General features: G+C 41.2%; 1 protein-coding gene across 1 annotated transcript in view; it reads left to right on the top strand.

Annotated features, from left to right (window-relative positions):
* chn1 (chimerin 1) overlaps positions 1 to 21,800 on the top strand; it is a 248,469-nt gene that overhangs the window by 34,370 nt on the left and 192,299 nt on the right. Inside the window, exons 3-6 of the mRNA XM_068035449.1 lie at positions 3,380 to 3,418; positions 5,753 to 5,808; positions 10,591 to 10,622; positions 16,640 to 16,753. Coding sequence (XP_067891550.1) covers positions 3,380 to 3,418; positions 5,753 to 5,808; positions 10,591 to 10,622; positions 16,640 to 16,753 — 241 coding nt within the window. The remainder of the gene's footprint in view (positions 1 to 3,379; positions 3,419 to 5,752; positions 5,809 to 10,590; positions 10,623 to 16,639; positions 16,754 to 21,800) is intronic.

Genomic DNA, 21,800 nt, shown 5'->3' with positions numbered 1-21,800 from the left:
TTCAAATCTCACCTCGACAGCTGGTTGAATTTAAATTCAATTAATTAAAATCTGGAATTGAAAGCTAGTCTCAGTAATAGTGCCACAAAACTATCATTGATTGTCGTAAAAACCCGTCTGGTTCATTAATGTCTTTTAGGGACTGAAATCTGCCACCCTGCCCAGTCTGCCCTACATGAGACTCCAGACCCACAGTTATGTGGTTGGCTCTTAAATGCCCTCTGAAATGGCCTAGCAAGCCACTCAGTTCAAGGGCAATTAGGGATGTGCAACAAATGCTGGCCTTGCCAGTGACGCCTACATCCCAAGAAAGAATAAAAAAAATTTCTGCTTTACTGCAATAATACAGTAGTAGGTGCAGGGTCAGTTCTGCCTTGTGGGGAACCCTAGTTTCTTGAAACAGTGGTTAGAGGGCAGTCTATAACCTTTTGAGTTGAAGGATTGTAATGAAACAGAAAGTGAAGTCCTCCTCGGATCACTAGTTCAATTCCGGCTTGAAGGAGCGTGAGTGTACAAAACACAAATTAGGATCTTGTAGTCTTTTATGATTTGAAACAAGACAGCTCTCAAATCTGACACACAGACTTTCCCTTTAATTCAAGAAAAGGAAGATACATAAAGTAACTGAAGGCTCAAATTTTACAATTAGGGCAGTGTAGGTACATCATTTGTAGCATTGCACCTACACAACAACAGTTTGCATTTATATAGCATCTTTTAACGTAATAAAACACCCTAAGGGTGCTACATTGGGCAATCAGAAAGGAATTGACCCTGAGCCAAAGAAGGAGGCATTAGCACATGTGGCCAAAAGCTTGCTCAAAAAGGTAGTTTTTATGGAGTTTCTTAAAAGACGAGAGGTTTAGGGAAAACATTCCTGAGCTTCAGGTGTAGACAGCTGAAGGCATCGACTCCAATGGTGGGGCGAAGGAAGTTGGGGCTACACAAGAGGCCAGAACTGGAGGAATGCAACATTCTTGGAGAGTTGTAAGGCTTCTTCCCTAGTTTCTTTGTCAGGTTCATTTAATTTTGAAAATGATTCCTTCATTTTAATAACCCTAACATCCTCTGCCACCCAAAAAAGAAAATTATATATATTTATTTTAATATATATAATATATATGTTGCCTTTAACATAGAAAAGGCGTTGTTGAGAAAAATGGACATCAACCAAAGAAGGCAGTATTGAGACAAGTAACCAGATGTTTGGTCAAAGAGGTGGATTTTAACGAGGGTATTCGGGGTGGAGAGACTAAGCGATTTGGGTAGAGGGCTTCGGGCCTCTGTGAATGAAGACACAGCTGTCAGTGTTGGGGGGGGAAAGGAAGCGGGGTATACAAAAGAGCAGAGTCAAAAGAATGGAGCGTTTGTGGGGAAGGGTTGTATGGCTCGAAGTCAGACAAGGCCACAAAGAGATTTAAACAAGCGGATCAGAATTTTAAATTTGAGGCTTTGGGATGTTGGGAGTCATTAAGACATGAACTGTAGGCTTTCTGCTGCATAGTACTCTCTGTTTCTGTGTCTAATCTATCCTTGGCTGCCCCTCCTATTTCTACTTGCTGCCCCTCAGTGATACCATCTGAAAACCCATCAGGTTCCACATGTACACTGACAAAAACAAGCTACCTAATCATCGCCTCTCTTGATCCTTCCACTGTCTCCAATTTGTCATATTGCTAATCCGACATCCAGTACTGAATGAACAGAAATTTCCTCCAGCTAAATATTGGGAAGACCAAAGCCATTGTCTTCGGTCCCCGCCACAAACTCTATTCCCTAGCCGCTGACTTCAGCCCCCTCACTGGCAACTGGCTGAGGCTGAACAAGACTTGTAACCCTGGTGTCATAAGCTTCCCGCTGTATATCAGCTCCATCAACAAGATAGTCACTTGCAACTCCATAACATTACCTGACTCTACCCTGTCGCATCTCTTCTGCTACCGAAACCCTCATCTGTGCCTTTGTTAACTCTAGACTTGACTATTCCAATGCACATCCATTTCCAATGCCAGTTTCCCATCTTGCACCCTCCATAAATTTGAGCTCATTCAAAACTCTGTTATCTGTGTCCTAACTCTCTCAAAGTCCCATTTGCCTATAGCACTGTGCTCGCTGACCTACATTGACTCTTGGTTGAGCAATGCCTTCATTTTAAAATCCTCATTCTTGTTTTCAAATCCCTCTGGTCTTGCTCTTCCTATCTCTGAAACTTCCTCCAGCCCTATAACCATCCAAGAAATCTGCTGCTCCAGTTCTAGCCTTTTGCACATCCCTGATTTTAATGACTCCACCTCTGGCAGTCGTTCCTTCAGTTGTCCAGGCCCTAAGCTCTGGAATTCCCTCTCTAAAGCTGTTCACCTCTCTACCTCTCTTTCCTCCTTTAAGATGCTGCTTAAAACCTACCTCTTTGACCATGTGCCTGCCCTGATAGCTTCTAATGTGGCTCGGTGTATATTTTGTTTGATAAAGCTCCTGTGAAGCACATTGGAATGTTAAAAGTGCTATAGAAATGCAAGTTTTTGTTGTAATAATGTCTGGAGATCATACACTTAAAGTAATTATTGGTTGCACAAAGCAAGAAGACAATTTGGTAACTAAGCAGAGGATAAAGAGATCATTGGTGAATCACTTCCTTTTTCACTAGCATCCAGCTGGTAATAAAACCAGGGGTCCAGATTTAAGCTATCTTACCTGTTCCACCGCCCCTTCCTACGATTCCATTATTCAGGCTTCAGTTGATATTGTTCATAAACCAACTATCTCTCATTTACCAAACTATACTGGCTAGGTTTGGTCAATGTACAGGCAGCATTTTTGGAGCTGGGAATTGAAGCTGCTCAGCTCAGCCTTTCTCCTATATTTCTATTAGATTGCACTGCTTCTATAATGTGTAAAGGATACGTGAATGAAATAGATCAATTACCTATCTGTAGGACCGTTCTTTATATGTATTCAAGTATCACAAGCTCCCCCCACCAGCCATCATCTTAGGCTCTGTTGGTTTGGTTAGGAATTTTAGGGAGATGTTGTTTGAGTTTAGCATAAGATCAAAAATAAACTGGTACTTCTGCATGTTAGAGTGCTTTTACAAGATGGGAGTAGGGAATTTTGGAGTGTTGCCATAAGGTATCATCTCACATTGCAAATTTTAGGATGCTTAGCTTATGGCTTTGATCAAGTTTCTGCCGCGTGTGAAGAGTACCTATAGTTTGAAAAATGAAGACGGACCACACAAAATCTGTCTTCTCCCTCATTAATTGAGCTTCTGTATAAATTTAGGAATTGTCATCTTCCCATGGAGAAAATTGCCAATAATACTGTTCGTTTAAGAAAATGTTTCCTTACTGGTAATTTTTCTTCAACTTTTTCTTGTACGCAGAAAATGATGAATATAAGCCTCCAGTTTGGAAATCTTACTGTAAGTATTAATTTTGTTTTAATTGAAATTCCAATCAGAAGATTTAATGTAGACATACATTGTTTACAAAAGCAAATTCCTCTAAACAGTCTCTTCAGTTTTCAGACATCCTTTCCCACATCCTTAGAGTTAAATAGCTGAATTTCGAGGTTGTGAGGTAGCCCAAAAGCCAGTTATTATTTTGATATCTGCAACTATTTTTTAGGAAGAATATAGTTCTGGTTACTGTCTAATGCTTTTGTACTAAAGTGAAGAGAAATATGATAAATTGAAGTTTCTGACTGAAGTACTGTATTAAAGAAAAATCTCAATTTCCTGGTGAATGAAGTGTCTTATAGTACTTTCACTAATTGTGCATAGATTATCTGAAGACTTCTGAAATCTTAAAGTCTTGGTAGCTCAGTAGCTGTAGTGATACAACACTCGACTTCCAACCAGAAGGTCACGAGTTCAAGTCACAAAGCTGCCTCTCACTGGAACTCACTTGCCTCAGTTGGGTGAGTTCTATGATTTATCAGCTGGGTCTTAAGTGAAGTGCCACAAATTAACGAAATGTAAAAATATTTGGAGGAAGAATGTGCCAGAATGTTACTACCCCAACTTGAATTGTACCCTTTTCATATTCTTCTGATCATGGAAGAACACTGACTATGATATTGAACCATTCTCAAGTCCATTTTTCATACCTTTGCTTCAAGAGGAATGCATGATAAGCTTAGCTCATGTGTTCGGCAAAGTGGAAGTGTATGTGTTGAGGGAGAAGTAGTAAATATTCCACATAGTTAAGTACTAATTCCAAGGTGATGTACTGGCACAGCACATATTCTCTGGTGCAATGCAGGTTTGATCTTCCCTACTCTGCTGAGTTCCTGATCTTAACTGTGCTGCTGTGGGAAGAAGCCAAGATACTTCCCAATCAGAGAGGGAGATGCAATTGAAAGAGAAGTTATTCCATCATTAACTCCAAACAGCTGAGGTGGAAGCAGTCCTCTCAGTTGCATATCTTCAGAACAGGGACTGGCTCTGGTGAGCCAAGGAAAGGGAACAAAGGTTCCAATAATTGTATTTATGAGACTTCAGATTCAAAGATTCCAACTAATTACTCGAATACTAGAATCGCAAATAAAGTTAAGCTCAAATCAATTCCTTTTGTGTATTGCAACAGCATTTTTGCACCTAAATTATAAATACAAGTTGACTTAGGGTTAAAATTGCAGAATGTATCTACTAATTCCATGTAAAAGTTGAAAAAATAGGTATATTCATCATTGTATAGAAGTATTAATTGTAAGTTTATTTTTTTCCTAATATTGGTTTTCTTTTTGTAGAGATTGTGTAATGCTAACAAGACTCTGGTCTCAAGATCCCACATACTCTGCCTAAATTTGGTTCTAGGAAATACACTGTACCGGCCATGGCACCACTTTCATGCCATACTCTCCTTCTCCAAAGAAAATATGCTACATTTTGCTGCAGATGACAGTCTGTATCTGTTGTTACATAGTTCTATGAAGTGAAGAATAGAATGTTTTTTCCATGGATGGAAATATGATTGCAGTCTACTATTGACTGAATCATGAGCTAACAAACTGTTACAAATTGAGGAGATACTGATAACAGAGAAGTGTTCTGTGTTCAGTTCCTCTAACTATTTTGGAAGTATTAGTCAGAAATGTTGGAAGACTGTGAATCATAGCTAGTGCTCAAAAGGTGGAATTGTTTAAGTCCTAAAGGCTGGTAGTGTAAATTTCTATCATCTTAGAATTATATTAAATGTCATAGTTTCTGCATAACTATAACAGAAAGTGTTCTTGTTTTCCACTTAACACTGCCTTTTGGATGCCAGTGGAGATCTTGTGTGTACTAGATTCTAAACTTTCTATTGGTTAAAATGGGCTAAATTAGCACTTTATGTCCATTAAAGCAAGAACAAAAACATCTCGTAAGGGAAAACTGAGGCATGTATGAGATTGAGAACAATGTCTAGAAAATGACAAAAACTAATCCACATCCTAACTTCAAGAACTATGGGTTGGGATTTAAGTGGACTTCACCATGTGCCCTGCAGAGATTTTAAAATGCAAATATCACTGTTGCAATAAGGTGCTAGATTTTTACAAACAGGCAAAGTAAATGAGCTATCAAATCCTTTCACTACAAACTATTTTTTAAAAATTATTTTGCTTTTGAAATCTGTTGATCTGTAAAGTTATCGTGTTTAGATAATGTTTTATTTTTTCCTTTTCTAAACAACTATTAACCATTGCTAGTTCTGTATATCAGTTTTTTTTTAAATTATAAGTTAACTTTGGTTTTTCACTTCCCACTTTCCAGTGTATCAGTTACAACAGGAAGCTCCTAATCCAAGGAGGATTACGTGCACGTGTGAGGTTGGTTTCTTATTGACCATGTATCTTTGTAAATTTTTTCTGGATTTACAGTCATTCTACCATGTTCATTTGTTTAAAATTACTTCAAACTTTTCTTCAAGTACCTCAAAGACCAACAGAAATCTTAGTACACAGTATGTTATTAGATTGTTTTTTTTCAGGTTTATATCAAATTCTGATTAAATTAAATACTCCAACATTAAATAAATTTGGCCTAGATTTCAAACCAGATCCCTGTGATTTCAGGCCTGTAACACAAATGGGCACAGGATTCGACAAAAACTATCATTAAGGTGGCAATCTCAGAGGGGCTACTTGTTTAATGGAATGGGGAAATTGACAGCAAATGTAGTTCAATACAGAGAAATATGAAGTAGTATATTTTAGGACAAAGAATGGTAAAAGAAAGTATACCATCAATGTTAATGTGCTCAACAGTGAATGAACAGATGTCTAGGAGTTCAGACACATGAACATTTAAAGGTGGCATTGTAGGTAGTAAAGAGCATGAAAGGACAAATGGGGTTCTGGGTTTTATATACAAGAGCATTGAACACAAAAATAAAAAAGTGATGTTTTAACAGGATATTGGTTAGGCTGCAGTTGGAGCATTGCGTGTAGTTCTATATCCCCCATTTTAGGAAGAATTTCGGTGCTGTAAAAAGGTGTTACAAATTTTGGGTCTACTTCAGATATTTTCTCAGCTTCTGCAACACAGATACCACGTCACTTATGATCAGAGATTTACTTTTTTTTATTCTTTCATGGGAAGTGGGCATTGTTGGCAAGGCCAGCATTTGTTGTCCGTCCCTAATTACCCTTGACAACTGACTTGCTCGGCCATTTCAGAGGGCAGTTAAGAGTCAACCACATTGTTGTGGGTTTGGAGTCACATGTGGGCCAGACCAGGTAACGACGGCAGATTTCCTTCCCTAAAGGACATAAGTGAACCAGATGGGTTTTTACTGCAATCAATGGTCATTTCATGGTCACCATTACTGAGACCAGCTTTCAATTCCAGATTTTTTTTATTAATTGAATTTATTAATTGAAATTAAATTTAAATTCCACCAGCTGCTGTGGTGGGATATGAACCCGTCCCCCACCAGGGCATTAGCTGGGGCCTTTGGATTACTAGTCCAGTGACATTACCACCACGCTACTGTCTCACTTAACTGTCTAATGTCTAGTCATATGATAGTGGTATTGAGGAGTTACAACAGTGAAACATTTTGTTAAATGAACTGGACAATCAAATTTCACCCATGCCTCCACATTCACTTCTCCAATTGTCTGAAATTTAGACTGATAAACACCAGTGAAAAAAAGCTGAATGTAAATCATTTGGTTTTACAGTTGTCAAGTGAAGTGATATTTATAGTTAATCTTACTGTAATCTAGCTTAAAACACTATCACTCATTGTGACAAGGGAAATAATAAATATGCCCTACTGTCCCTGTTAGCAAGCTAAGTATCACTTTTCTGGTCAGGACTTCCTCTACTCCTAACTGGCAAATCTCAATGAGGACTTGATATTTTTGTGTCTCCCTGAGCAGGCCTTTTGTAACTGATTGTGTGCTTCTGTCCTTTGGTCCCCTAATTTGTATGGAGAACCTTGGACTTGATCTCTGATACTTTCCCAGCTCTTAGTGTATGGATTTTAGGGTTGTCAGTTAAATCAGCTCCTCCTCCTCTTACTCCCCTTTCTCTTTCTCAGCTTTTCTGTAATATTTCCTCTCCGTTTGTGGGTAATACTGGCAAAGTGACATTTTTATTGACCATCGCTTGTTGCTCTGTGAAGGTGGTGCTAAACCTTTTCCTTCATTCACTACTATTCTTGTGTTAATCCTACTCCCACAAAGGTGTTGGGTTGGAAATTTCAGGGTCTTGTCCCAGTGCGAATGAATATGCCAAAGTCAGGATGGTACAAGGGTGTTTGACCTTAGAGAGGATCTTGGAGGTGATCTCATGATCTTGCTGCCTTTGTGTTGGCAGTAGAAGTTGCAGGGCTGGGATGCTGTTGACATAAGCCTAATGAGCTGTTGAAGTGAAGTCTTTAGATAGTACATTTTCCGCTGCAGAGTACTGGTAGTGGAGCGGTGGATTTTCAGTCCACTGGTAGGGACGCTCATGAAGTGGACTACTCAGTCCTAAATGGTGTTGAGCATCTGGAGCGTTGTTGCAACTGCAACTAACCAGGAGAGTAGTAAGTCCTCCATCACAGTCTTGAATTGAGCCTTGTAGATTTTTGGTTGTATTGAGGGTTGATCCATGCTGTGCAAATGAGTACACAAGGTTTTTGATGTAGTTCCAAAACTCTGAAGAACATTAAAGTGAAGATAAGTTGTATGTTTTATTAGGAGGATTTATTTAAAACCCATTATGTTGCAAATACTAAATCCTTTTGGTTTTTGAATAAGGAACCCTTTACAAAATAATTGAGCTTTTTTCCATATAGCATCCCTTTGGTTACACTATAAAAACAAACTAAGTAGTTTTTAAGGACAGCATGATTTTTGCACCAAAATCAAAAATTAAATTGGCATTAAAATATTCTTTCATACAGTCCTATGATTTTGCTATATAATAAACATTACACAGTTACAGAACATTTTTGAAGAAGCAATGGAGAACAACGTCTTTGTTATATGGAAATGAGAACAGAAAGTGCCGGAAATACTCAGCAGGTCTGGCAGCATCTGTGTAGAGAGAATCAGAGTTGACGTTTCAGGTCTGCAACACTACATCAGAACTGGCAAAAGTTAGAAATGTAACAGTCTTTGAGCAAGGGGAAGGGGGGGGTGGAAGAAGGACTGTGATAGGGCGGAGGGGGGAGAGATTACATGACAGGTGTCATGGAACAAAATGCAAATGGTGTGCTAAGTAGTTGTTGTGAAAGATAAAGCATGAGTCCAGAGAGAGTTCTAATGGCAGAATAATGAACAGCTCTGTATGAAAGCAAAAACATGAAAAATAAGAGACTAGCACATGGTTAAAAAATAAATATATATATTAAAAAAAGGGGCTCGTGGCCTGAAATTATTAAACTCAATATTGAGTCCAGAAGGCTGTAGAGTGCCTAATCGGAAGATGAGGTGCTGTTCCTTGAGCTTGCATTGATGTTCACTGGAACACTGCAGCAGGCTGAGGACAGAAATGTGGGCATGGAAACAAAGGATTAAGCTGGAACTCCCCTAATTGTTAATGTTTGTATCGTACTGAATCCTACAAATTTAAGATTCGGAATTTGCTCATTGATCAGTATGGGACGAAATAATCTTATCTAAGGTGTAGGGACATTGGGTGAGGAAAGGATTGGATTTGAATGTGAGGTCCCTATGCATTCAAATGTCTTGCTGTCTTAATATATGATGATTGACCTGCTGATGTAATGGAAGGCTGCTGGCATCATGACTCACTGCAATTAGGGAAATCATAGGGCTTTTTAAAGGGTTAAGGGAAGAGATTTAGTAAAAATTAAATAATTATAAAATGATCAGAAATGTGTTGCACTGGTATAATCTGCTTGCAGAGTATACATAGCTGAACTAAATAATACATTAGAATGGAACAAACTGTTACATATTGACACTGAGGTATATTGTAGAAATCATATGATATACCTCAAAAACTATTATACCTCAGAAGCTATTCTACATCATAGGAATGCAAAAGTGCCAATGTTCAAACCGTAACCAATTGCTTAATTCTGATCTCAAGCCTTGTTTCTATAACTATCGAAACAGGGGTATAAGTAATTCTGTTTAACATAGTTCAAAGATAAGTGCAGACACAAAATAGGTTCAACTTTTATAAGCTTTGATGGCTACCTCCCTGAAGCTTTGAAAGGATTAGTATACTAAATGTGGTTTTAACTGCGTTACTTCCCCTCAAACTCTCAATTACGATTTCTCTGCTTTATTTTCTGGAGCAAAAACTGGAGACTTAATGGGCACAGGGGTTCTTATTTTAATGGAGCTACTGAAATGTTAATCCTTTATTAAATTGACAGGTGTACACATTGGCACAGTCAGTCCCTGCTGTTTGCTTTTGTATTTAATTAAACCAGGATTAAGTATCCAGGCTGTTTCTAAGTGTATTTCATTTTAACTAGAAAGATATTCTGTTCATGCATTTACTAAAATCTTACAATTAGAGGCTTATCTTTTAAGTATTTATGGGAATTGCTTTTGAGGAGAGTAGTAAATGCTCACTTAGCATCAGTTTACAGACCTTTATAGCCTAGAGCATTTTCATATGTCGACACTTATGTAATGTTTTTAAATGTATTTTCTTTGCACTTAATGCAGCCGACACAAATAAGTGTTTTCTATTTTCTATTTTTAAAATGTGTCTTTATGTCTATGCATTTATGATCATTATATCTGTGAAAAAAAAATCTTAGGTTATTGTCTCCCATACTATAAATTTTCCTCAGCAAAAAAAGAGGCTTAAAGTCCAATATGGTGGATGGGTTGCATCCACACATTCCAAGCTAGATATGCATTGGCCGCAGTATTGGTAAAGGCTCCTCCATAAGCATCCAGGGTGTGCACCTGAAATAGGAGTTGGGTCCTTTGCACATGGAAATATGGGGCCTAATGCCTTTTTGAAGCCTGCTTTGCAAATTCAGATTGTGTATGATAGCCATGCCCCAATTAAAGTTAGTATCACCTTTGGTTAAGTTTTACAATGCATGTTACAATACAATATACATTGTCTATTATGCATTACAGTATATATAAGTTTTTTTTTAAACAAGTAGACTTTTTTAATTGCAGGTGGAGAACAGACCCAAGTACTATGGAAGAGAGTGAGTGCAGGTTTAGTTTTTAATTTTGTATTTTCTGAAGCTGCTTGTTTAACTATGTTTTATATGGAATAGTGAAAACAAGCCCTTCAATAAAAATATGAATTTTATGAAAATTATATTCTATACATTTCTGCTATGGCTACAAATTTGTGAGCCTCAAAAGGATCCGTTTTTTTCCTGATCTTGCTGTTCTAATAATATCAAATATGTTACAGTTAAGGAAGTATATTGCTATGTGACAGAGAGAAGAACTTTACATAGAATTACATAGCATATTCAGCACAGAAACAGCCTACTCGGCCCAACCAGCCCATACCAGCGATTATGCTCCACTCGAGCCTTCTCCCATCCTTCCTCATCTAACTGTATCAGCATAACCCTCTATTTCCTTCACCCATTATTATTATTGTGGCTTATCCTATCTCTCTGAAATATTTCGAAGAGCTTTACATACAATGAATTACTTTGAAGTGCACCATCAGCTATGTAGCATAACCTACATAGTGAGTACTGCATGGTCCCTTTAAGAGGTGTTGGCCACCAGGAACTGATGATGTGCCTAGCCACAATCACTCCCCCCTCCCCAATGGGTGAGATGTCCAATTACTAGCACAATTCATGCTGACAGTTTACCCATCAAATTTAAATGAGGCACGAAGCTGAAAAGGGTGCATGCCTGATGTTGTTATCATGGATCAGTGACTCATTTAAGCCACTGTACTGGACCAAGTTCTTAATCTTGTTTACTATAAACCCTTCATGTATGCTACTTTTTAGCTTATGCCATTTGCAGCATAAAATACAATACTTGAACGTACATTCACATTTCTGCCTTTGCATTCTGCATGCAGTGTGATTAGGTTTAAGATACACCATATCATGGCATCAGTCCCCACCCCCCTGGCAAGAGATCCAATTATTGGTGCAGTTCATACACTGGACCTGATAACAAACTTTGTGCAGAAAATGGCCTTTGATTTTAAATTACCCAGAGATTTCATGGTGCTAGTATTTTGCCCACCCAGACATCTCTGCACAAAACTGCAAATTTCACTGCATCACTCTATTCAGAAATCTTCAATAAGAAGACTAAAGATCAATGTAATTCTGTACATTTGTGTACTGTGCAAATAAGGAATAGAATAAACCCGAATTCAGTGTATTGCTAGATAGGTAGCAGAATATATTTACTTCTGTTGCAAAATAGTAAAAGGTCATTGTGACCCCTGCCTGGACCAGTATCAAATTACCTTAAATTTCCAACTGTCATGCCTCCCCACCCCCCACAAACTCCTTGGCCAGTATTGAGTTACCTTAGATGGCCAACTGTGACCTTCTCCTGTGCCAAGAGTGAGTTACCTTAGATTGCCAATTGTACCCCCCCCCCCCCACTTCATGCTCTAGAATAGAGTTACTTTAGATTGCCATCTGTGATCTCCATTTGGTCTAGAATCAAGTCACCTGAGATTGCCAACTCAAAGGCAGCAGTATGGAGCAGTTAGCCTATTATCAATGAACATTACAACCTAGAAATCCCATAGTATTGGAACAGATCTTTAAAAAATCGTTCATGGGATGTGCGTGTCGCTGGCAAAGCCAGCATTTGTTGCCCATCCTTAATTGCCCTTGAGAAAATAGCGGTGAACCACTTGAACCGCTGTGGTCCATGTGATGTAGGTACACCCAAATTGCTGATAGGAAGGGAGTTCCAGGATTTTGACCCCGTGATATTGAAGCAACGACAATATAGTTCGCAGTCAGGATGGTGTGTGAATATACGAACATATGAATTAAGAGCAGGAGTAAGCCACTCGGGCCCTCGGGCCTGCTCCGCCATTCAACAAGATCATGGCTGATCTGATTGTAACCTTAACTCTACATTCCCGCCTACCCCTGATAACCTTTCACCCCTTCGCTTATCAAGAATCTATCTACCTCTGCCTTAAAAATATTCAAAGACACAGCTTCCACCACCTTTTGAGGAAGAGAGTTTCAAAGACTCATGATCCCCTGAGAGAAATAAATTCTCCTCATCTCTGTTTTAAATGGGTGTTGCCTTATTTTTAAAGAGTGACCCCTAGTTCTAGATTCTCCCACAAGAGGAAACATCCTTTCCACATTCACCCTGTCCAGACCCCTCAGGATCTTATATGTTTCAATCAAGTGGGTTGGAGGGGAACTTGCAGGCGGTGGTAGTGTTCCCATGCATCTGCTCCTCTTGATCTTCTAGGTGGTAGAGGTTGTAGGTTTGCAAGGTGCTGTCGAAGGAGGCTTGGAAAATTGCTGCAGTGCATCTTGTAGATGGTGCACACTGCTGCCACTGTGTGCCTGTGGTGGAAGGAGTGTATGTGTAAGGCGGTGGATAATGTGCCAGTTGAGCAGGCTGCTTTGTCCTGAGTGGTGTTGAACTTCTTGAGTGTAGTTGGAGGTGCACTCATCCAGGCAAGTGGGGAGTACTCCATCACTTCCTGACTTTTGCCTTGTAGCTGGTGGCCAAAGTTTGGGGAGTCAGGAGGTGAGATCCTCGCTGTAGAATCCCCAACATCTGATCTGTGCTTATAGCCACAGTATTTTATATGGTTGGTCCAGTTAAGTTTCTGGTCAATGGTAATCCCTAGGATGCTGATAGTGGGGGATTTAGCGATGGTAATGCTGTTGAACATCAAGAGGAGATGGTTAGGTTCTCTCCTTTGGAGATGGTCATTGCCTGGCACTTGTGTGGCACGAATTTTACTTGTCACTTATCAGCGCAAGCCTGAATGTTGTCCAGGTTGTGCTACATGCAGGCACAGACTGCTTCAGTATCTGAGGAGTTGCAAATGGTACTGAAGACTGTGCAATCATCCGCGAACAACCCCACTTCTGACCTTATCATGGAGGGAAAGTCATTGACGAACCAACTGAAGATGGTGGTTGGGCCCAGGACACTACCCTGAGGAACTCCTGCAGCAATGTCCTGGGGCTGCCAACAACCTTAACCTTTTTGCTTTGTACTAGGTATGACTCCAACCAATGGAGCATTTCCCGCCTGATTCCCATTGACTTTAATTTTGCTAGTGCTCCCTGATGCCACACTTGATAAAATGCTGTCTTGATGTCAAGGGCAGTCACTGACACCTCACCACTGGAATTCAGCTCTTTTGCCCATGTTTGGACCAAGGCTGTAATGAGGTCAGGAGCCAAGTGGCCCTTGTGAAACCCAAACTGATCATCAGTGAGTAGCTGCCACTTGACAGCACTGTCAATGACACCATTTACTGAATATTGAGAGTAGACTGATGGGGTGCTAATTGGCCAGATTGGATTTGCCCTACTTTTTGTGGACAGGATAGAGAAGTGTGAGGTGATGCATTTTGACAGAAAGGATAGAGAGAGACAATATAGACTACAAGGCATAATTCTAAAGAGTGTGCAGGGACAGAGGGACCTTGGGGTCCACGTGCATAAAACCTTGAAGGTGGCAGGACATATTGATAGTGTAATTAGCAAAGCATATGGGATCTTGGGCTTCATTATAAAGGTATTGAATAGAAAAGCCTGGAAGTTATAAAGAACCTTTATAACGCTCTGGTTTGGCCACAGCTGGATTATTGCTTCCAGTTCTGGTCACTACACTTGGGGAAAGTTGTATGGGCCCTTGAGAGGATACGAATGGTTCCAGGGTTGAGGGATTTTAGCTACAAGGTTAGGATGGAAAAGCTGGGGTTGTTCTTGGAGAAAAGGGGATTGAGGTGAGATTTGATAGAGGTCTACAAGGTTATGACAAGTTTAGATAAGGTAGACCGAGAAATGCTGTTCCCATTAGCTGATCATCCAAGGACTAGGTTACGCAGATTTAAGGTTTTGGACAAGAGATGCAGGGGGCATGTGAGGCAAAACTTTTTCCCACAGCCAGTGGTAATGACATGGAATCACTGTGTATTAGGCCGGTGGAAGCGGAGATGATGAATGATTTCAAAAGGAAATTGGATGGATACTTGAGGGAAATAAACTCTCTGTAGAGCAATCCAATCAGTCCCATTCTCTGCCTCTATCCCTGTAGCCCTGAGCCTTGTCTTTTGCACTGACCTGCTAGGCTCTGCCATCATTGAGATGTGGATGTTTATGGAGCCTCCTCCTCTGACTAGTTGTTTAATTTGCACCACCATTCACGACTGAATGTGGCAGGACCGTAATGCTTTGATCTGATCCTTTGGTTATGGGATCACTTAGCTCTGTCTATAGAATGCTGCTTCTGCTGTTCAGCATGCACGTGGCCCTGTTTTGTAGCTTCACTGGGTTGGCACCTCATTTTTTGGTATGTCTGGTGCTGCTCCTGGCATGCTGTCCTGTACTCTTGATTGAACCAGGGTTAATCTCCTGGCTTAATGATAACAGCAGCGTGAAGGATATGCCGGGCCATAAGGTTACAGCTTGTGGTTGAATACAGTTCTGTTGCTGCTGATGACCCACATGGATACCCATTTTTAAGCTGCTAGATCTGTTCAGTATCTGTCGCATTTAACACGGTATTGCCACATAATACGATGGAGGGTATTCTCAGTATGAAGACAGAACTTCATCTCCACAAGGACTGTGCGGTGGTCACTCCTACCAGTACTGTCATGGACAGATGCATTTGCAACAATTAGATTGGTGAGGGTGATGTCAAGTAGGCATTTCCCTCTTGTTCGTTCTCTCACCACCTGAAGCAGGCCCATGTTCTTCAGGATTCAGCCAGCTCAGTCAGTAGTGGTACTGAGCCACTCTTGGTGATGGATATTGAAGTCCCCCATGCAGAGTACATTCTGTGCCCTTGCCACCCTCAGTGCTTCTTCCAAGTGGTGCTGAACATAGAGGAGTACTAATTCATCAGCTGAGGGTGGGCAGTAGGTGATAATCAGGAAGTTTCCTTGTCGTGTTTGACCTGATGCCATGAGATGTCATGGGGTCCAGAGTCAATGTTGAGGACTCCCAGCGCCGCACTCTCTTGACTGTATACCACTGTGCTGCAACATCTGGTAGGTCTGTCCTGTTGGTGAGACAGGACATACCCAGGGATGGGGATGCAGGAGTCTGGGAGGTTGGCTATAAGGTATGATTCTGAGTATGACTGTGACTAGTCTGTGAGATGGGTCTCCCAGATTTGGCCCAAATTCCCAGATGTTAGTGAGTGGGACATTGCAGGGTTGACTGGGCAGTATGTGCCATTGTCATTTCTGGTGCCTAGGATGATGTTTGACTTTATTGTAGCAGTTTGATTCAATCAAGTGGCTTGCTAGGCCATTTCAGAGGGCAGTTAAGAGTCAGCCACAATGCTGTGGTCTGGAGTCACATGTAGGCCAGCCGGGTAAGGACAGCAGATTTCCTTCCCAAAGGACATTAGTGAACCAGATGGGTTTTTACGATAATCCAGTAGTTTCATAGTTACTATTACTGAGACTAGCTTTTTAATTCCAGATTTATTAATTAATTGAATTTAAATTTCACCATCTGCTGTGGTGGGATTGGAATTCAGGTCTCCAGAGTATTAGTCCGGATAGAGTATAGTCTGGATTACTGGTCCAGTAAGCGTACCACAATGCTACTGTTCCTCTGAAATGCATGAAGTCCCTCTAAAATTCCACAGGGCGGCCATCCCAATTTCGTTTGTTAGTGTCATAGATGCCCACCCCTAATATTTAACTTTCCCTCGGGATTTGGGACATGGTCAAGGTAAGGGCATGTGGGTCAGCTCAGGTCCTGCTTTGCCAACCCTTTGCCTGCAGAGCACTGGAACAACAGTTTCTAGGATTATGTTAACGTCTGTTATTTTCATGATTTTAGTCTTCAGTTAGATTACGAAGATTACGTTCCGTTTTTCTGCTGTTTCTTTGAAAACTGTTGCTTTATCTATTCCCTGCAGGTGTGTTGGCTGAAAAGACCTAAGATTGTATTTAATTATTAATCCTGGTTTGTATAGAAGGCAACCACATGAATTGCAGGTATACTGAAGCTTTAACATTTTTTGACAGAATTTCATTATTTTCTGTGAACAGGTTTCATGGAATGATTTCACGAGAAGCAGCAGATCAACTGCTGAGTGCAGCAGAGGGCAGTTATATTATTCGGGAAAGTCAACGCCAATCTGGTACTTACACCCTGGCACTACGGTTAGTGCTGATTATAATAATTAAATGCAGAGTAGAGTGAAGTCTTAATACATAAGCTACCAGCTAAGTTGATTATTGTTCTGTACTATGAGTAAACAAGTCAGTGTAATGGGAGAAATACTTTTCTTGTGTGTTTTTTTTGTTAGAGATTTTCATTCTGACCACGTCACACCTTCCTGTATCTTATGATATGGTGTGTTTCCTGACGATGCAGAGTATGCGCAGAGCGATTAACCACATCATCAGCGCATCTAAACATTTGCCAGTTTGCCAGTATGAATCTGCGCATGCACGCAACAACGTCACTGTGCAGTGACGCCAGATGTAACAACATCCGAGCGTTGCCTCACCTGTCAATGGCTGCAGTTGCAGCCTTCATTCCCCCACCCCACCCCCCCCCAAAACAGTACCCGGCTTTGGCCACTTGCTTCCTGCCTCGCCGCTCCCCCCCCACCCCACAGTGACACCACTGCAGCCGCTCGCTCCCAGTCTCGCTGCTTACGCCCCGACCCCCTCAGCTGCTCCCTCTTGGCCTCGCCACTTCCCCCCGGCCAATTGATCCCTGCCTCGCTGCTTCAGGCACTCGCTCTCTGCTTCCACCCCCCCCCAACCCCCAGGCCGATCGCCCCTCCAGGCGGTGCGGTGAGCAATGAGCTGCCAAGGTGGAACGAGCGGCCAAGGGGAGGAAGCGGCGAGGCGGGGAGCAAGTGGCTGAGGGGAGGCATTGGCGCGGCGGGGAGCGAGAAGAGTAGTGCGATGGTAGGAGGAACCAGGATACTGTTGTGGCTGGGATGGCGGGGCGATTGCAGCCGTTGAGGGGCTTTGGGTTAATTTGTTTTTGTGACAAATTAAGCAGTGCCATTTTTATTGCTGGCAGCTGACTGAGATGCGCAAACAGTGATGTTTCAGTTGATGAGGCTGCATTTGCACATGTGCTGGTGCTGTGCCACCCAGTGGTTGCGTTGTTAGCAAACGCAGCCTATATGATGATCATACACTTGTGACTAGGTGTCTCACACAACTCCAACTGAGCTATCGTGTTGGTTTATGTCACTTCCTGTAATGATGTGTAAGTACTCAGACTGTTAAAGTGGTATCACAACATTAGGTACCTGACGAGAATCATAACTAGTGCATTTGATAGTGGGGAAGCATATGGTTCACTGTGATGCTTAAAAATGGAAATATCAGCCATCTAATATTACTTTCATGCTGCTGCATTGGACTGCAGCGGTTCAAGAAGGTGGCTCACCACCACCTTCTCAAGGGCATTTCGGGATGGGGAATAAATGCTGGCCAACGGGCAACGCCCACATCTTGTGAAAATAAAAAAAAATTGCTTTGTTTTTCAGTTTACCACACTATAGGTACTCCTTGTCTGATTGGGAAGTTTCTTTACTCCAGTAAGTCACTTTATAGGTCTGTGTGTGGCAGATGTGTCCTTCAATGTGAACAAATACAGTATCTTATTTTGGTGTTGAGAAACACCAGGCATGCTTGTACTATGCAAGGATACCTGTTAAATGTAATGGTTCAAAAAAGAGGCCTAGGGTATTGCTTCATCACTCACTAAAGATGCGCGCGCACATACACACTAATATGACTATAAGAAAAGAAAGTAGGGCTTTAGATTGTGTTGCTAGGATCATCAGATATAAAATGATGTTTACTGTATATAGTGCTTTGATCTATCCATATTCAGCATATTTTGCCTAATTTTAGTACTTTTACATGGTAAAGCATATTACGACTCAGGGGAAGGTACAGAAGATGGCAGATAGCCAAGGCTAATACTTCTGGCAAAATTATTCTTTCCTTAAACACATTAGCAAAACATGCTGTTGTATGGATTGCTATAGTTCCTTAAAGGGGAACTTGACAAATTCCTGGGTAAAGAAGATATTTCTAACTATAAAGGGGAAATTTCTAGTTAGCTGTGACGATGAGCAGTCATAAGATCATAAGAACTAGGAGCAGGAGTAGGCCGTCCGGCCCCTCGAGCCTGCTCCGCCATTCAATAAGATCATGGCTGATCATTTCGTGGACTCAGATCCACTTACCCACGCTCCCACCGTATCCCTTAATTCCTTTATTGTTCAAAAAAATATCTACCTTAGCTTTAAAGACGTTTACTGAAGAGCGTCAACTACTTCACTGGGCAAGGAATTCCATAGATTAACAACCCTCTGGGTGAAGAAGTTCCTCCTTAATTCAGTCCTAAATCTGCTCCCTCTAATCTTGAGGCTATGCCCTCTTGTCCTAGCTTCACCTGCCAGTGGAAACATCCTCTCTACTTGTATCTTATCTATTCCCTTCATGATTTTATATGTTTCTATAAGATCCCCCCTCATTCTTCTGAACTCCAATGAATATAATCCCAATCTACTCAGTCTCTCCTCATAAGACAACCCCCTCAACTCCGGAATCAACCTAGTGAACCTCCTCTGCACCCTCTCCAGTGCCAGTACATCCTTTCTCAAGTAAGGAGACCAAAACTGCACACAGTACTCCAGGTGCGGCCTCACCAGTACCTTCTACAGCTGCAACATAACCTCTCTGCTTTTAAACTCAATCCCTTTAGCAATGAAGGACAAAATTCCATTTGCCTTCCTAATTACTTGCTGTACCTGCAGACCAACCTTCTGCGATTCATGCACAAGGGCACCCAGGTCCCTCTGCATAGCAGCATGCTGCAACTTTTTACCATTCAAGTAATAATCCTTTTTACTGTTACTCCTACCGAAATGAATGACTTCACATTTATTAACATTGTATTCCATCTGCCAGACCTTTGCCCACTCACTCAATGTATCTATGTTCCTCTGCAAAGTTTCACAGTCATCTGCACACTTTGCTCTGCCACTCATCTTAGTGTCATCTGCAAACTTTGACACCCTACACGTGGTCCCCAACTCCAAATCATCTATATAAATTGTAAATAATTGGGGTCCCAACACCGATCCCTGAGGCACACCACTAGTGACTGATTGCCACCCAGAATAGCACTCATTTATCCCCACTCTCTGCTTCCTGTTAGTCAACCAATCCTCTATCCATGCTAATGCTTTACCCCTAACGCCATGCATCCTTATCTTATGCAGCGGCACCTTGTCGAAGGCCTTTTGGAAATCTAGGTCCACCACATCCACTGGGTCCCCATTGTCCACCTTGCTCGTAATGTCATCGTAGAATTCCAAAAGATTTGTCAAGCATGACCTGCCCTTCATGAACCCATGCTGCGTCTGCCCAACGGGACAATTTCTATCGAGATGCCCTGCTATTTCTTCCTTGATAATAGACTCAAGCATCTTCCCCACTACAGAGGTTAAGCTAACCGGTCTATAATTCCCCATCTTTTGTCTACCTCCCTTTTTAAACAGTGGCGTCTGCTGTTTTCCAATCTGCTGGGACTACCCCAGAGTCCAGCGAATTTTGGATAAGTACCGCCAGTGCACCTGCTATTTCTCCCGCCATCTCTTTTAGTACCCTGGGATGCATTCCATCAGGGCCAGGAGACTTATCAATCCTTAGCTCCATTAGCTTGCCCAACACTACCTCTTCCGTAATAATGATTGTTTCCAGGTCCTCACCTACGTTCGTCTCTTTGTCAATTACTGGCATGTTATTAGTGTCCTCCACTGTGAAGACCGATTAAAAAAAAATACCTGTTCAATGCCTCGGCCATTTCATCATATCCCATAACTAAATTCTCCTTCTCATCCTCTAAAGGACCAACGTTTACTTTAGCCACTCTTTTTCATTTTATATATTTATAGAAACTTTTGCTATCTGTCTTTGTATTCTGTGCTAGTTTTTTCTCATGTTCTATCTTACTTTTCTTTATAGCTCTTTTTGTAGCTTTCTGTTGACCTTTAAAGTTTTCCCAATCTTCTAGTTTCATGCTGCTTTTGGCCACTTTGTATGCCTTCTCTTTCAATTTGATAGCCTCCCTTATTTCCTTAGACACCCATGGCAGATTATCCCTTTTCTTCCAGTCCTTCCTTTTCACTGGAATATACTTTTGCTGAGCACTTTGAAAAATTGCTTTGAAAGTCCTCCACTGCTCGTCAACTGTCCCACCGTAAATTCTTTGTTTCCAGTCTACTTTAGCCAAGTCCTCCCTCATTCTATTGTAGTCCCCCTTGTTCAAGCGCAGGACCCTGGTATTGGATTTTATCTTCACACTCTCCATCTGTATTCTAAATTCAACCATACTGTGATCACTCCTTCCAAGAGGATCCCTAACTATGAGGTCATTAATTATTCCTGTCTCATTACACAGGACTAGATCTAGGATCTGTGACTATGAGCAGTCATGAGCTGCTGCAGTTTCCTGGATGTTTGCTAGATTGCATGAGAGCCTTAAAGAAAATTTTTCCTAGTTTATGAATTGGCTGCAGGTTTTATTCTTTATTTGTCTCTTCCAGGAGATTGTGCCATTTAGAGATGAGTCAGTGTTGCACGTGGGTACACTATGTCTGGGTGGAGCGTGCCTGATGGTGTTTTCCTGCCCTTTTCTTATGTTGTTAATGCTAATACTTTACTTAAGGTATACTTCCAACAAGCACATTCCTACCCAAAAGGAAGGCACAATTACTCAAACTGAACATGAATAACCAGTATTTTTCAAATCATAGTTGTAAAATTGAAATCGACAACTTGCATCTGTATCGTACCTTTAATGTAAACAATGTCCCAAAGTGTTTCACAGGTAGGTTTGAGGAAAAAAAGACAGTCAAGAAAGAAGAGGGTTGAAGGAATGATTTTTGAAGGAGGAGAGGGAGGAAATTCCAAAGATTAGGACCCAGTTAAGTGAAGGCTGTGCTGTAAATGGTGGGACAAAGGGGGGATGGCAGGGTTGCACGAAGGATCCGTGTTAAAAGGACAGAGTGTTTAGGGTGGTGATTCAGGTGCAAGTACAGGGTTGGCACAAATTGCAGAAATAAGGCAGGGTAAGTAAGACCATGGAGAGGTTTAAAGGCAAAAATTGGAGTTTTAAATTTAATGTGTTTAAGGACAAGAAGCAAATATTTGGGATGGGAGTGGT

This window comes from Heterodontus francisci, chromosome 7 (assembly GCF_036365525.1).
Source record: "Heterodontus francisci isolate sHetFra1 chromosome 7, sHetFra1.hap1, whole genome shotgun sequence".
NCBI classification, from domain to species: domain Eukaryota; kingdom Metazoa; phylum Chordata; class Chondrichthyes; order Heterodontiformes; family Heterodontidae; genus Heterodontus; species Heterodontus francisci.
The sequence above is the reverse complement of the archived record's forward strand: the minus strand, read 5'-3'. Positions and strand labels throughout refer to the sequence as shown.